Consider the following 12,623-nt stretch of genomic DNA (forward strand, 5'->3'; position numbering starts at 1 on the left):
TGTGGTTTCTTGGAGGTAAATCACGTGTCACGACCCAGTTCACCCTTGAGCACTTGGGGCGGGCACTGCTGTGAACAACGCCACCTCCGTCAGGGCCTGCCTGGGGTGGCCAGCTGACGCTTCTCTGGAGAAGGACCACGCAGCACTGCCCACTGGGCTGTGGGTGGCATCAGACCGTGTGTGTGTTAGCTGCTGGGGGCACCTGTTCCAGCGTTTTCCTGTTTTCTCTTGGGTTGTCTGCTTTGTGCATGAGATCTGCAGGCCTTCCTTCCACACTCCAGGTACAGGGCCTTTGTGGCTGGCGTACGTGTTGCTGCCTCTCCAGGCTTAAGTGCCGTCCAGCTTCTCAGTTGGCTACACAAAGTCTGCTTTCTTCGGAAAGTTTTATTGTCTTACCTTTCATGTTGATGTGTGCAATCCTGGTGGCCCCCTGTGTGCCAGCCACCCAGAACCGAATCTGCTAGTGCGGGCAGACCTTCTTCTCAGCCGGGTCTTGTCCCCTGGTTCCCTGGGGACCTGCAGTCCTGTCACCAGGATGTCCCCGACACTTCTGCTCCAGCTCCCCACAGCGGCTGGCAAGCCCTTTTCAAAGAGGTGTCCCACCCTCCCTCCAGGACGGGCCCACCTCTGCTTCTGCAGCTGGTCTCCCGTGCTGCTGGCGGGTGGCCACGTGGGCCCCCCTTTGGTCTCTACTTCACAGGCCCCCCCTCCAGCCCCAGGGCATTCCCCGTGTTCCACCCCACCCCCGTTCCCATCCATCTCTCCCTGGAAGCCCTCTCAGAACTGGTGCAAGCCCGTGTGGCCTTCTCGATGTGGCCTGAGGGTGCCCTCTGCCCGCAGGTCTCCCACCATGGAGCCAGACCCCCAGGCGGGCGTGCAGGTGGGCATGCGCGTGGTACGCGGCGTGGACTGGAAGTGGGGCCAGCAGGACGGCGGCGAGGGCGGCGTGGGCACGGTGGTGGAGCTCGGCCGCCACGGCAGCCCTTCGACCCCCGACCGCACGGTGGTCGTGCAGTGGGACCACGGCACGCGCACCAACTACCGCGCGGGCTACCAGGGCGCGCATGACCTGCTGCTCTACGACAACGCCCAGATCGGTGCGCGGGCCCCGGGGGCGGGGCTGGAGGGGGCGGGGCCGGGCAGAGGGGCGGGGCCGCGCGGCGCCCCCTGACGCTGCCCGCCCGCCCGCAGGCGTCCGCCACCCCAACATTATCTGCGACTGCTGCAAGAAGCACGGGCTGCGGGGCATGCGCTGGAAGTGCCGCGTCTGCTTCGACTACGATCTCTGCACGCAGTGCTACATGCACAACAGGCACGACGTGGCCCACGCCTTCGAGCGCTACGAGACGGCCCACTCGCGCCCGTGAGTTCCCCTGCCGACCCGGTGTGGGCGCGGACTCTGACATCCGAGCGGCCTTGGTCCCGGAGGACTGGAGCTGCCTCCCGCTGGCCACTCCGCAGGGTACAGGTCGAGTCCTTCCTGAGCCATTTCCTGGAGTGGCCAGGGTCGTGGTCACGCCGGGGGCGAGGGGGGGGGGGGGCTGGGCATTGGCACCAGTCCCTACCCCCTGCGGAAGGCAACTGTGTCCACCGGGCAGGTCTGCGGAGGTGGGTGCTGTGAATGGGGCCTTCTCCGGTGTCCCGGGCCCCTCCTAGAGCCAGGCTCCCCAGTGGTCCCCCAGTGCCGCCGTGGCCTGGGCGCTGAGGGTGGCCTGCCTGGAGCGTGCTGCCGGCGTCCGCACCTGTGGAGGTGCTGTTGGCCTGGCTAGCAGACTCCCTTGCTGTGGTCGGGGTGGGGGGACCAGGCCGGGGAGGAGTCCACTGGGCTGCGTGGGTGCCCAGAGGTGCACCCTTGTTCCCTGCACTGTTGCCCTCGCCTCCTTGACACCCCACAGACACGGAGGGGAGGGGTGTGCTCCATGTCCCAGCCGCCCCTGGCCAGTGTGGGAGCCAGGATCAGCTGTCCGGGCGCCTCCGGCCAAGCCGGCCCTGCTGACTCCTCTGCTTCCCACGTGCTGAGCTCCCCTGGGCCAGGCCGTGCACTGAGCTCTGGGGTCAGCTCTAACGGGAGGCAGCAGGTCTGGCGTGAGCACACGTAGAGGGTGTGTGGTGAGGGTGGGCCTGGGGCGCCCTTCTCGCCTGACATCGTGAAAGGTCCCCCAGGGACTTCCCTGGCAGTCTGGTGGTTAGGACTCTGCATTCTCACTGCCGAGGGTGCGGGTTCAATCCCTGGTCGGGGAACTAAGATCCCACAAGCTGCACGGCATGGCCAAATTGAAAAAAAAAAAAAAAAAAAGGTCTCCTGGAGGGACCTGGGCCGCAGCCCCACTCTAGGCCCAGAGTGTGGAGGGCATTGACCTGTGGGGCCAGTTGCTCCAGGGGCAGGGAGAGCTGGGCCTGGGAGCTGGCGGCGCCCCATCCTTTAGATTCCAGGGCTGGGAGTGGAGGAGCAAGGCTGGCAGAGCCGGTCGCCTGCTCTGTGGCACGGTTGCTCCCATGGCCTGGGACCCACTCTCTCTCTCGTAGGGTCACGCTGAGTCCCCGCCAGGGCCTTCCAAGGATCCCGTTAAGGGGCATCTTCCAGGGAGCGAAGGTGGTTCGGGGCCCCGACTGGGAGTGGGGTTCGCAGGATGGTGAGTGGGGGTCCAGGGTGGGAAGGTGGGGGCTGGGCCGCCACTGGCTACGGCTCATCCCCGTGGCGCAGGCTTAGTCTGCTGGTGGGGCCACTGTCTCCCAGGAGGGGAAGGGAAGCCAGGCCGAGTGGTGGACATCCGTGGCTGGGATGTGGAGACGGGCCGGAGCGTGGCCAGCGTGACATGGGCCGACGGCACCACCAACGTGTACCGCGTGGGCCACAAGGGCAAGGTGGACCTCAAGTGTGTGGGCGAGGCAGCTGGCGGCTTCTACTACAGGGAGCATCTCCCGAGGCTCGGTACGGGCGGGCCCCACTGACACCCACCCAGTTGCTCTCTGTCCTGGCTGAGCCTCAGCGGCAGCCCTGGGCCACAGTTGGCCTGTGAAGTCACTGAGGGGAGGGGAGGGGTGGGGGCGGAGGGACCCTTGCGAGCTGGGCCTGCCACCTCACTCCCAGGCAAGCCCGCAGAGCTGCGGCGCAGGGTGAGCGCCGACGGCCAGCCCTTCCAGCACGGGGACAAGGTCAAGTGTCTGCTGGACGCGGACATCCTGAGGGACATGCAGGAAGGCCACGGCGGATGGAACCCCCGGATGGCCAAGGTGAGCCGCCCCGCCTGCCAAATCCCCGTGCCCCCGCTCCCCACATCCTCTGGACCCCCGCCCTCGTGCTCCACCTGGCCACAGCCTCCGTGACCCGCCGCAGTGCATCGGACAGACGGGCACCGTACACCGCATCACGGACCGTGGGGACGTGCGTGTGCAGTTCAACCACAAGACCCGCTGGACCTTCCACCCGGGGGCTCTCAGCAAGGTGCACGGGGGGCCGGGCTGAGCCCCTCTGCCCGCTTCCGTACCCCCTTCAACGTGCCGGCTTGGCCCTGAAGGGGGGGGGCATGGTGGGGTCCAGGGGGACCAGGTCCGAGGAGAGGGGACCCTGGTGTGAGGCACGGGGGTGGGGGCCGTGGGGAGCTGTTGGAAGCTGGGGCAGCAGGTCAGGCGCGAACATCTGTTCTGAGGGCCAGAGGGGCCTCTGCAGCCTAACAGGCAGGAGGTGGGGGATTGGGGTACTTTCTGAGGAGGGCGGGGTGGGCGTGGTGAGAGCTGTCTGGGAAGCAGTATCCCTTGGATGAGGGGTGGAGGGGGTGGGGGGCAGCGGCGTGTCCAGTGATGGCACCTGGGCAGGGGCAGCGCCAGCACTCGGCTCTGGGACTGCTGGGGCACCTTTGCCTTCGAGGATGGGGGATGGTGGGGTCATAGGACAGGTGGTTTGTAGAGTGATCTCTGTACCCACGAGGGCACGGGGGAGGAGTGAGTTGCTAGGAAAGGTTTGGGGGTGGGGGAGAAGCAGCCCTGACCCCCTCTGTGCTGTTCCAGCCTGGCCCCCGGTCATCCTGTGGGCCCCCCTCCCCTGAGCCAGGCTAGTCTGGTCTTGGCTGTGCTGCCCGCTCCCCGTCAGTGTGCAGGGCGGGGCCCACCCTGGCCCGCACCCCCCCACCCCCGCTGGCTTCTGTCCCGTCTAGATGCTGATGTCCGCTGCCTCTCTGGCTGTCACCCGCATGGCTCTGAGGCTGGGCCACCAAGGGCTGCCCTGGCGACCTGTCGCCCTTATCGGGCCAGACCCTCTGGCTGTGCTTTCGGGCAGGGGCTGGGGTCCTGTCCAGGCCAGCCTGTCCTGTGGAGCTGGATGGGGGCGCTTTCCTGCTCTACCACCCCGGGCAGCCACACCTGCCGGGGCCCCTCAAATGCTTCTCCGTCACTCAGCACAACTCCTGCTCGGTGGGGGAAGTCGTGCGGGTCATCGACGACCTCGACACGGTGAAGCGGCTGCAGGCCGGGCACGGCGAGTGGACAGATGACATGGCCCCCGTGAGTCCCTCACCCCTACCTCCCCACCCCCAGCTCCCTCGCCCCTGGGAGGCCCGCCTGAGACCCCGCCCTCCCCCCACCCAGGCTCTGGGCCACGTCGGGAGAGTGCTCAAGGTTTTCGGAGATGGGAACTTGGGTGTGCTGGTCAACGGTAAGCTGTGGACCTTCAGCCCCTCCTGCCTGGTGGCCTACCGGCCTGAGGAGGACGCCAACCTGGACGTGGCCGAGCGCGCCCGGGAGAACAAAAGTGAGGGCATCCAGCGCGGGCGGCTGGTGGGGGGCGGGGCCGCCCCCGGCCACCACCGAACCTCAGCCCTGCCCTCCCCAGGCTCCCTGAGTGTCGTCCTGGACAAGCTTCGAGCCCAGAAGAGTGATCTGGAGCACCCGGGGAGGCTGGTGGTGGAGGTGGCCCTGGGCAACGTGGCCCGGGCTCTGGACCTGCTGCGGCGGCACCCGGAGCAGGCAAGCTCCTGAGACCGGCCCCCGCCGCCCCCACCCCTGGCCCGGCCCGGCCCCACCAGCCCCAGCGGGAGGGGCGGGGCCGGGGGCTAACCCTCTGCCCTCCCGGCAGGTGGACACCAAGAACCATGGCAGGACCGCCCTGCAGGTGGCTGCCTACCTAGGCCAGGTGGAGCTGGTGCGGCTGCTGCTGCAGGCTCGGGCGGGCGTGGACCTGCCGGACGACGAGGGCAGCACGGCACTGCACTACGCGGCGCTGGGGTGAGGCCTGGCCGGGGCGCGGGGGGCCGGGCCTGCAGGTCCGGCCGGTGGGCACAGCGCCGCTCCTGCTTCCTCTCCCGCCAGGAACCAGCCAGAGGCCGCCCGGGTGCTCCTGAGCTGGGGTTGCGGGGCCAACACTCTTAACGGCACCCAGAGCTCGGCGCTGCACGTGGCCGTGCAGAGGGGCTTCCTGGAGGTGGTGAGGGTCCTCTGTGAGTGCGGCTGTGACGTCAACCTGCCCGTGAGTGCTGGGTCCCGTGGCCCTATCCCTGGGGTCAAGGAGGCAGTGGCCAAGATCTTCTTGCCAAGTGACCACTGGCCCACCACCGGCAGGACGCCCATGCTGACACGCCCCTGCACTGCGCCATCTCGGCGGGCACTGGCGCCAGCGGCATCGTGGAGGTCCTCACCGAGGTGCCGGGTATCGACGTCACTGCCACGAACAGCCAGGGCTTCACCCTGCTGCACCACGCATCCCTCAAAGGCCACACACTGTGAGTTTGGGGTGGACGCATAGCCAGCAGCCAGCTCTTGCGGTGCTGCCGGGCCACGCTGGGGTCGCCCCTGACCCCAGACGCGTCTCCCTGCTCCCACAGAGCAGTCAGAAGGATTCTGGCGCGGGCCCGGCAGCTGGTGGACGCCAAGAAGGAGGATGGGTTCACAGCGCTGCACCTGGCCGCCCTGAACGACCACAGGGAGGTGGCCCAGGTTCTCATCCGAGAGGTGTGGACGCAGGGTCCTGGGCGGGCCCGGGGACCGGGGTGTCAGGGCCCACCAGGGTCCCTGGGCTGAGCCTGTCCCCCCCCCCCGCCCCCAGGGCCATTGTGACGTGAACGTTCGCAACCGGAAGCTCCAGTCCCCGTTGCACCTGGCTGTGCAGCAGGCCCACGTGGGGCTGGTGCCGCTGCTGGTGGACGCTGGCTGCAGCGCCAATGCCGAGGACGAGGAGGGGGACACGGCTCTGCATGTGGCACTGCAGCGGCACCAGCTGCTGCCCCTGGCGACTGATGGGGCCGGGGGGGACCCAGGGGCCTTGCAGCTGCTGTCAAGGGTGAGGAAGCGTGACTCTGGGGGCTTGAGAGGTGGGCCGTGGCACCTGGCTGCAGGCCCCTGGGTCCTCTGCCCACCTCCACCTTCGGGGACAGCCCTGACCAGGCCCTCTCAGGGTGGGACAGCCCGGGCCGCAGTGGTTTGCAGGTGGTGTCTTCTGCGACCCCAGTCACCGCCGTGTGGCCAATGTTCCTGAGATTCTGTGCTTCAGACCAGCCTGGGAAAGGGGGCGGGGTGCTGTATGGGCGGGGGTCATGTGTCAGGACCCGGGCCCCTCTGCCGGCAGGGGCCTTTACCTGCCTGCGTCCGGCGGCTCCGGGGGTCTCGGGCGGGGCCCAGGCCTCTGAAGCCCGGTGCCAGCCCGGCTCCCTCCAGGCCAGTGTTCCCAGGCGCCCACCCTCAACGTCGTCTGTCCTGCCACCCAGCTACAGGCCTCGGGCCTTCCGGGCAGCATGGAGCTGACGGTGGGCGCGGCGGTCGCCTGCTTCTTGGCGCTGGAGGGCGCCGACCTGAGCTATGCCAACCACCGCGGCCGGAGCCCGCTGGACCTGGCAGCTGAGGGCCGCCTGCTCAAAGCCCTGCAGGGCTGTGCCCAGCGCTTCCGGTGAGCGGGCGGGGCCGGGGGCCGGGGGCGGGTCCGCCCGCAGCCCTGGGCCCTTTCAAGCCCCTTCTGCCCACGCAGGGAGCGGCAGGCTGGCGGCGGCGGGGGCGCGGCCCAGGGCCCAAGGCTGGCGCTCAGTGCCCCCAACACTGTTACCAACCTGCACGTCGCTGCGCCGTCCGGGCCCGAGGCCGCCGAGTGCCTGGTGTGTTCGGAGCTGGCGCTGTTGGTGCTGTTCTCGCCTTGCCAGCACCGCACGGTGTGTGAGGGTGAGTGCAGGGGGCAGGGGGGGCGGGGGGGGCGGCGACCGGGCTGGGGGGCCTCGCTCAGCCGTGCGCTCCCCCGCAGAGTGCGCCCGCAGGATGAAGAAGTGCATCAGGTGCCAGGCGGTCATCGTCAAGAAGCTGCGCCCAGGTGGGGCTCGGCGCCCACCCCGCGCCCCCCCCCCCCCCCCCCGGTGTGGGCCGCTGCACGTCGCCCCGCGGTTCACGGCTCCGTTCCCTGTCGTGGGCCACGCTCCTACCCGCGGTTCTCCCCCAAGCCCCGGGCCTCCACAGCCCCTGCCTCTGACCGGGACCCCTTCCCGCAGACGGCACGGAGGTGGTCAGCGCCGCCCCCGCCCCCGGCCCACCGCGGCAGCTGGTGGAGGAGCTGCAGAGCCGCTACCGGCAGATGGAGGAGCGCATCACCTGCCCCATCTGCATCGACAGCCACATCCGCCTCGTGTTCCAGTGCGGTCACGGCGCCTGCGCGCCCTGCGGCGCTGCGCTCAGCGCCTGCCCCATCTGCCGCCAGCCCATCCGCGACCGCATCCAGATCTTCGTGTAGCCCGCGCCCCCTGCCTCGTCCGGGGCCACGCCCCGCGACCGCCTTCGCAGGCTCCTACTCTGTATTTTATAAAAAGATTAATGGACTTTGCGCCTGGTTGCCTGCCTGGGGTGGGGCCGTGGGTCCCCCACCCCGGACCATCCCGACCTGGCCTCTTCCGCCGTTGGCCCGGCGCTGGGCTCTGCGCTTCGGCCAGAGGCCCCGCCTGGCCCCTCCCGACCTGCGTGTCCTGCTCTTCTTCCCGGGACTCACGGGTCCAGAGTCCTGCCAGGATCCCGGTCTCTGGGCCAGAAAGGATGGGGCCCGGGCTCGCGGTGTCGTCCAAGAGCACTGGTTGGACCGAAACCCCAGCAGCGCCTCCTTCCTGCGCCTGGGGCGGGCTGTGGAGACTACAGACTTTGGCCAAAGCAGAACCCGGTCTCGTGGCGGGCTGTGCAGTCCTAGCTAAGCGGGGAGTTGGGCGAGGCCTCTGATTCGAGCCAGAAGCCCCGGCAGGGTTTCAGGACCACTGAGTGGGGGAGGTGGAACACGGACCTGGGGAGTAGGGCAGGGCACAGGACAGAGACGGTCGGTTTGTCGGCGCAAACGTTTAGCCATGGGGGCGGCGGGCACTGCCCTGGTCTGGGCCCCGCGGCCGGGCGCTTTCCAAGAACCACCGAAGTGCTCCCCCGGAGCCTCAAGGCTGCCAGCCAACCACTTGGCGCTGACCCCGCTGGCCCGGCGCGCCACTGTCACTCTGGGCTCAAGGCCTGGGTGGAGAACGGGGAGGGCCAGACCCCCTCCCCTCCCCGCCCCCGCGCCTTCTCTGGCTCGGCCCAGCCCCCACCCCATCTCCCCTCCCCCCGGCCGCTCCGCCCCGGCGGGAGGCCCGTCCCACCCAGGATCCCGGTTCCCCAAGCCCAGAGGCGCCCTCGCCTACATCCCGCCTGGCTTAGCTCCTCAGTCAGGCATGACCTGAAAGTCGTCCCGTCGAGTCTTCCGCCCCCATGACACCCGGTGCCCCAGGCCCAACCCAGGACCGTTCAGACTTAGGCCCTGCGCGCACTCGGCAGGCAGCGCCTGGTGGGGATTCCTGCGGCGCCCCCCCACCCGCTCCCCCGCCCCTTGTGCGCTGTCCCTGTCACCCTCCATGGGTCCTTCCGCTGGCCCCTGCAGGTCCTCCTCCCTCCTGGCACCCCAAGCCTTGCTCCGCAGGCGCCTCCTTCTCCCTCTTCCTCAGCCCGGTACTCATTTGCCACGTCCCCTCCCGTCGCATCCCTCCCCTCTCGCGGGGTCCCTGTCAGCCAGCGCCTGCAGGGGACTTGTCCCGAGCTGGCCAGGATGCAGGTCCCACTGCCGGGTCTCATCCGGTGTCCAGGGGGACTCCGTTGGGGAGAAAAGCTGCCAAGTCAGTCAACTCTCAGCGAGTTTGGGGACCCGGCTGACCACTCCTGCCTAAGCCCAAGCCCCCGGTGTCCGTCCCTTCCCTGGCGTCCAGGGCCCTCCTCGCAACACCACCCCCACCCCCGCCAAGTGACCCCGCCCAGTTGGCCCTGCCCAGGCCACCGCCACCGACCCACAGGCCCGGGTCCCCGCACCCCAGGCTGGAGGTGTCAGGGGTGCTCCCGACAGCAGGCGGCCAGCTGGTTCCCTTCGGGGCAGCCGCGCGCCCTCCCCCTCAGGGCTGTAACCCGAGCCGCCGCCGCCGCGCTGCCCCGCCGCCTGAGCCCCGACAGCGATTCCGCAGGCGCCATGGGCCGCGGGGCCTGCGTCCCCTCAGCGGCGTCGGGGGCCCACGACCGGGCCCGCCTTCTCGGAGCCGTGCTGGGCGCGCTGTGCCTCCTCCCCACGCTCGTGCTGCTGGCCCCGCCGGGGGCCCTGGGGAACCGGCCCGTGGCGAGCGCAGCGCAGGTGAGAGCGGGCGCGGGAGCGGGCGAGTCGGCCCCGGCTGACCGTCCGGGCCTGAGTCGGCGAGTCCGCGTCCGTTGAAGGGGGGGTGGGGGGGCAGCATCTGCCGGCAGCTCCGCCCACTGCGACCTGGCCTGTTTTTAGTAACGTTTTTCTTTCTGGTTGTTAAGTAGCCCTGGCTCGGGGTGGAAAACCAGAAAATGCCGAAAGACAAAGGGGTCCCTCCCCGGAGAGAGCGCCAGCGCTCCCTGGAGCGCGCGCCCTCCCATCCTTCGAGGTCCATTTCCTCGCGGCTTGGGGCTTGGGGACAGTCCCTGCTGCCTCCCCACGGGGCACTTGCTTCCCTCGAAGGGAGATGCTGTGCCCCCGACCGCGGGTGTGCTCACCACCCCAAGCCTTGGCCCGCCGCAACCCCCAGCGCCCCGCAGACGCCGCTACACGCTGACCCCGACCCGGCTGCACTGGGACCACTTCAACCTCACATACAGGTGCGACCCTGGCCCTGAGTGGGGGGCGGTGCTGCCTGGCTGCCACCCCTGACCATGACTCCCACCCCAGGATCCTCTCTTTCCCGAGGAACCTGCTCAGCCCCAGAGAGACCCGGCGGGGCCTGGCCGCCGCCTTCCGCATGTGGAGTGACGTGTCCCCCTTCAGCTTCCGCGAGGTGGCCCCCGAGCAGCCCAGCGACCTCCGCATAGGTGGGCGCCGTGCCCCCAGTCCCCGCCCCGTCCCAAGGCCCCCTTTCAGCCCCGTGCTCCTGCAGGCTTCTACCCGGTCAACCACACGGACTGCCTGGTCTCCCCGACGCACCACTGCTTCGACGGCCCCACGGGCGAGCTGGCCCACGCCTTCTTCCCCCCGCACGGCGGCATCCACTTTGACGACAGCGAGTACTGGGTCCTGGGCCCCACACGCTACAGCTGGAAGAAAGGTGACGCCGGCCTGGCCTCCCGTGGGGCTCGCACCACGGGCGGGCACAGCGGGAGGGCTTTGCGGGGGGGGGGGGGGGGGTCATGGCTGGGATTTGGGATCAGGGAGGCGGGCAGGGGCAGGCTGGGAGGAGGTCGTAAGCCTGGGTTCCGGGAGCCCTGAAGCCCCCTCCCCCCACACCGCTGGAGCCCGAGCTGGAGCTGCATTCCTGGGGGCCAGCTCACCACCTCGCCAGCCTGGAACACTCTTATCTTCCCACGGCTGCCCGAGGGAGGCTCCCGGCACTGCAGCAGCTGTTCGGGCCTCGGGGGCAAGGCCGGCGGGCCGGCGGGGGGGTGGGGGGCGGCGGAGGGCTGGGCCGGGTCCCGGACGCTGACCGGCGGGACCCGCAGGCGTGTGGCTCACCGACCTGGTGCACGTGGCGGCCCACGAGATCGGCCACGCGCTGGGCCTGATGCACTCGCAGCACGGCCGGGCGCTCATGCACCTCAACGCCACGCTGCGTGGCTGGAAGGCGCTGTCGCAGGACGAGCTGTGGGGGTTGCACCGGCTCTACGGTGAGTGCGGGACCGGGGCGGGCGGGGCCGGGGGCCGGGGCGGGCGGGCCCTGAGTCCAGGCTGCCCCCCACTGCAGGCTGCCTGGACCGGCTGTTCGTGTGCGCGTCCTGGGCGCGGAGGGGTTTCTGCGACGCCCGCCAGAGGCTCATGAAGAGGCTGTGTCCGAGCAGCTGCGACTTCTGCTACGGTGAGCTTTGGGTGTCAGGCACCGGCCCGCCTCTGGCCAGGGCGCCAGGTACTGATGTGGCCTCCGCCCCCCCCACCCCGTACGAGCAGAGTTCCCCTTCCCCACGGTGGCTGCCACCGCACCGCCCCCCAGGACCAAAACCCGGCTGGTGCCCGAGGGCAGGAATGTGACCTTCCGCTGCGGCCAGAAGATCCTCCACAAGAAAGGCAAAGTGTAGTGAGTGACCCTGCCTGGGCGCCCGAGGGTGGGTGGGGCACTCGGGACCCTGCCCAGCCCTCCGCCCTCCCCGCAGCTGGTACAAGGACCAGGAGCCCCTGGAGTTCTCCTACCCCGGCTACCTGGCGCTGGGCGACGCGCACCTGAGCATCATCGCCAACGCCATCAACGAGGGCACCTACACGTGCGTGGTGCGCCGGCGGCAGCACGTGCTCAGCACCTACTCCTGGCGCGTCCGCCTGCGGAGCTGAACGCCGCCCGCAGGGCTGAGGACGCTGATAAAGCACTTTCTCTCTCAAGTCTCCTGGCCCTTTCTTGGGAGGGCGGGCGGCCAGTCTTGGCCCACGGGGTGCGGAGCCTGCAGCCAGCTCTTGCAGGGAGGATGCCGTCCACAGAGACAGGCCGAGAAGGGCTGCTCCAGGCCGGGCCTGGAACAGCGGGTAACCCGAGGCCCAGGTGCCAGCAGCATCATCAGGGCCAGCGCGCTGAGCCAGTGGGGCCGGGGGTCTCGCTTGGGCTCAGGGCTGGGAAGGGGGTGGGCCCTGTGGCTGCAAGGCCTCCCTGAAGGGAGCAGGGTGAGCGCGGGCAGCGTGTGTGTGTCGGGGAGGCTGGCGGTGCCCGCAGGAGGAACTAGCTGGGTGCAGCTGGGGGCCCCGGGCAGTGACAAGTCCCCTTCTGCCCACGCGACACTGTGTCCAGCCAGACCAGTAGCTGGAGGACCCGCGGGCTGCAAAGAGCTGAGCCCACGGAGACTGCCTTTCACCCCTCTCTCCTTGAGTGTAGGGGCTGGGGCTCCCCCCGCACCCCGGGGAGGCCCAGGACCCAGCACAGGACCAGCCACTTAAAGAAGGAAATGCCAGACCTTTTCTCCAAGAATATTTTACTACATCTTAAAGCACGTAACCACCTTGTACAAAAACCCACTGTGGCTGCGAGCTCGCATGCCTGGCTCTGGGGCCCTGGGTGAGAGGCAGGAAGGTGCTGGAGCAGCAGCCTGAAGATTAAGAAGTACCAAACCCCCCGCATCTCTGTTCCCAGTCATGGCCAGCACCCGACTGGGGTGGCCGCCAGTGGTCACCGTGGCTGAGTGTGTGTGTGTGTGAGTGTATGGATGCCCGCCCTCTCCTCGCAGGGCAAGTCCGATAT

At 69.3% G+C, this 12,623-nt stretch overlaps 2 protein-coding genes across 4 annotated transcripts; both read left to right on the plus strand.

Moving 5' to 3' along the window:
• Window positions 1-850: 850 nt before the first annotated feature.
• MIB2 (MIB E3 ubiquitin protein ligase 2) lies at window positions 851-7,699 on the plus strand. Of its 3 annotated transcripts, none has more exons than XM_065898209.1 (18): window positions 851-1,097; window positions 1,192-1,363; window positions 2,527-2,633; window positions 2,738-2,932; window positions 3,092-3,234; window positions 3,338-3,445; window positions 4,396-4,500; window positions 4,585-4,747; window positions 4,829-4,962; window positions 5,072-5,220; window positions 5,305-5,461; window positions 5,554-5,714; window positions 5,817-5,943; window positions 6,038-6,271; window positions 6,696-6,874; window positions 6,953-7,140; window positions 7,220-7,285; window positions 7,461-7,699. In XM_065898209.1, exons 1-18 carry the CDS (start codon window positions 851-853, stop codon window positions 7,697-7,699), a joined length of 2,874 nt encoding a protein of 957 aa, XP_065754281.1. The 3 variants fall into 3 exon arrangements, with proteins under 3 accessions (XP_065754281.1, XP_065754282.1, XP_065754283.1); XM_065898210.1 differs by having other exon boundaries at window positions 3,350-3,445; XM_065898211.1 differs by lacking the exon at window positions 2,738-2,932.
• Window positions 7,700-9,421: 1,722 nt separating this feature from the next.
• On the plus strand, window positions 9,422-11,776 carry MMP23B (matrix metallopeptidase 23B). Its single transcript, XM_065890652.1, has 8 exons — window positions 9,422-9,589; window positions 9,938-10,074; window positions 10,145-10,284; window positions 10,350-10,517; window positions 10,909-11,073; window positions 11,151-11,261; window positions 11,351-11,477; window positions 11,554-11,776. Exons 1-8 carry the CDS (start codon window positions 9,431-9,433, stop codon window positions 11,726-11,728), a joined length of 1,182 nt encoding a protein of 393 aa, XP_065746724.1. The 5' UTR covers window positions 9,422-9,430; the 3' UTR covers window positions 11,729-11,776.
• The last annotated feature ends 847 nt before the right edge of the window (window positions 11,777-12,623 follow it).

This window comes from Phocoena phocoena, chromosome 1 (genome assembly GCF_963924675.1).
Source record: "Phocoena phocoena chromosome 1, mPhoPho1.1, whole genome shotgun sequence".
NCBI classification, from domain to species: Eukaryota; Metazoa; Chordata; class Mammalia; order Artiodactyla; family Phocoenidae; genus Phocoena; species Phocoena phocoena.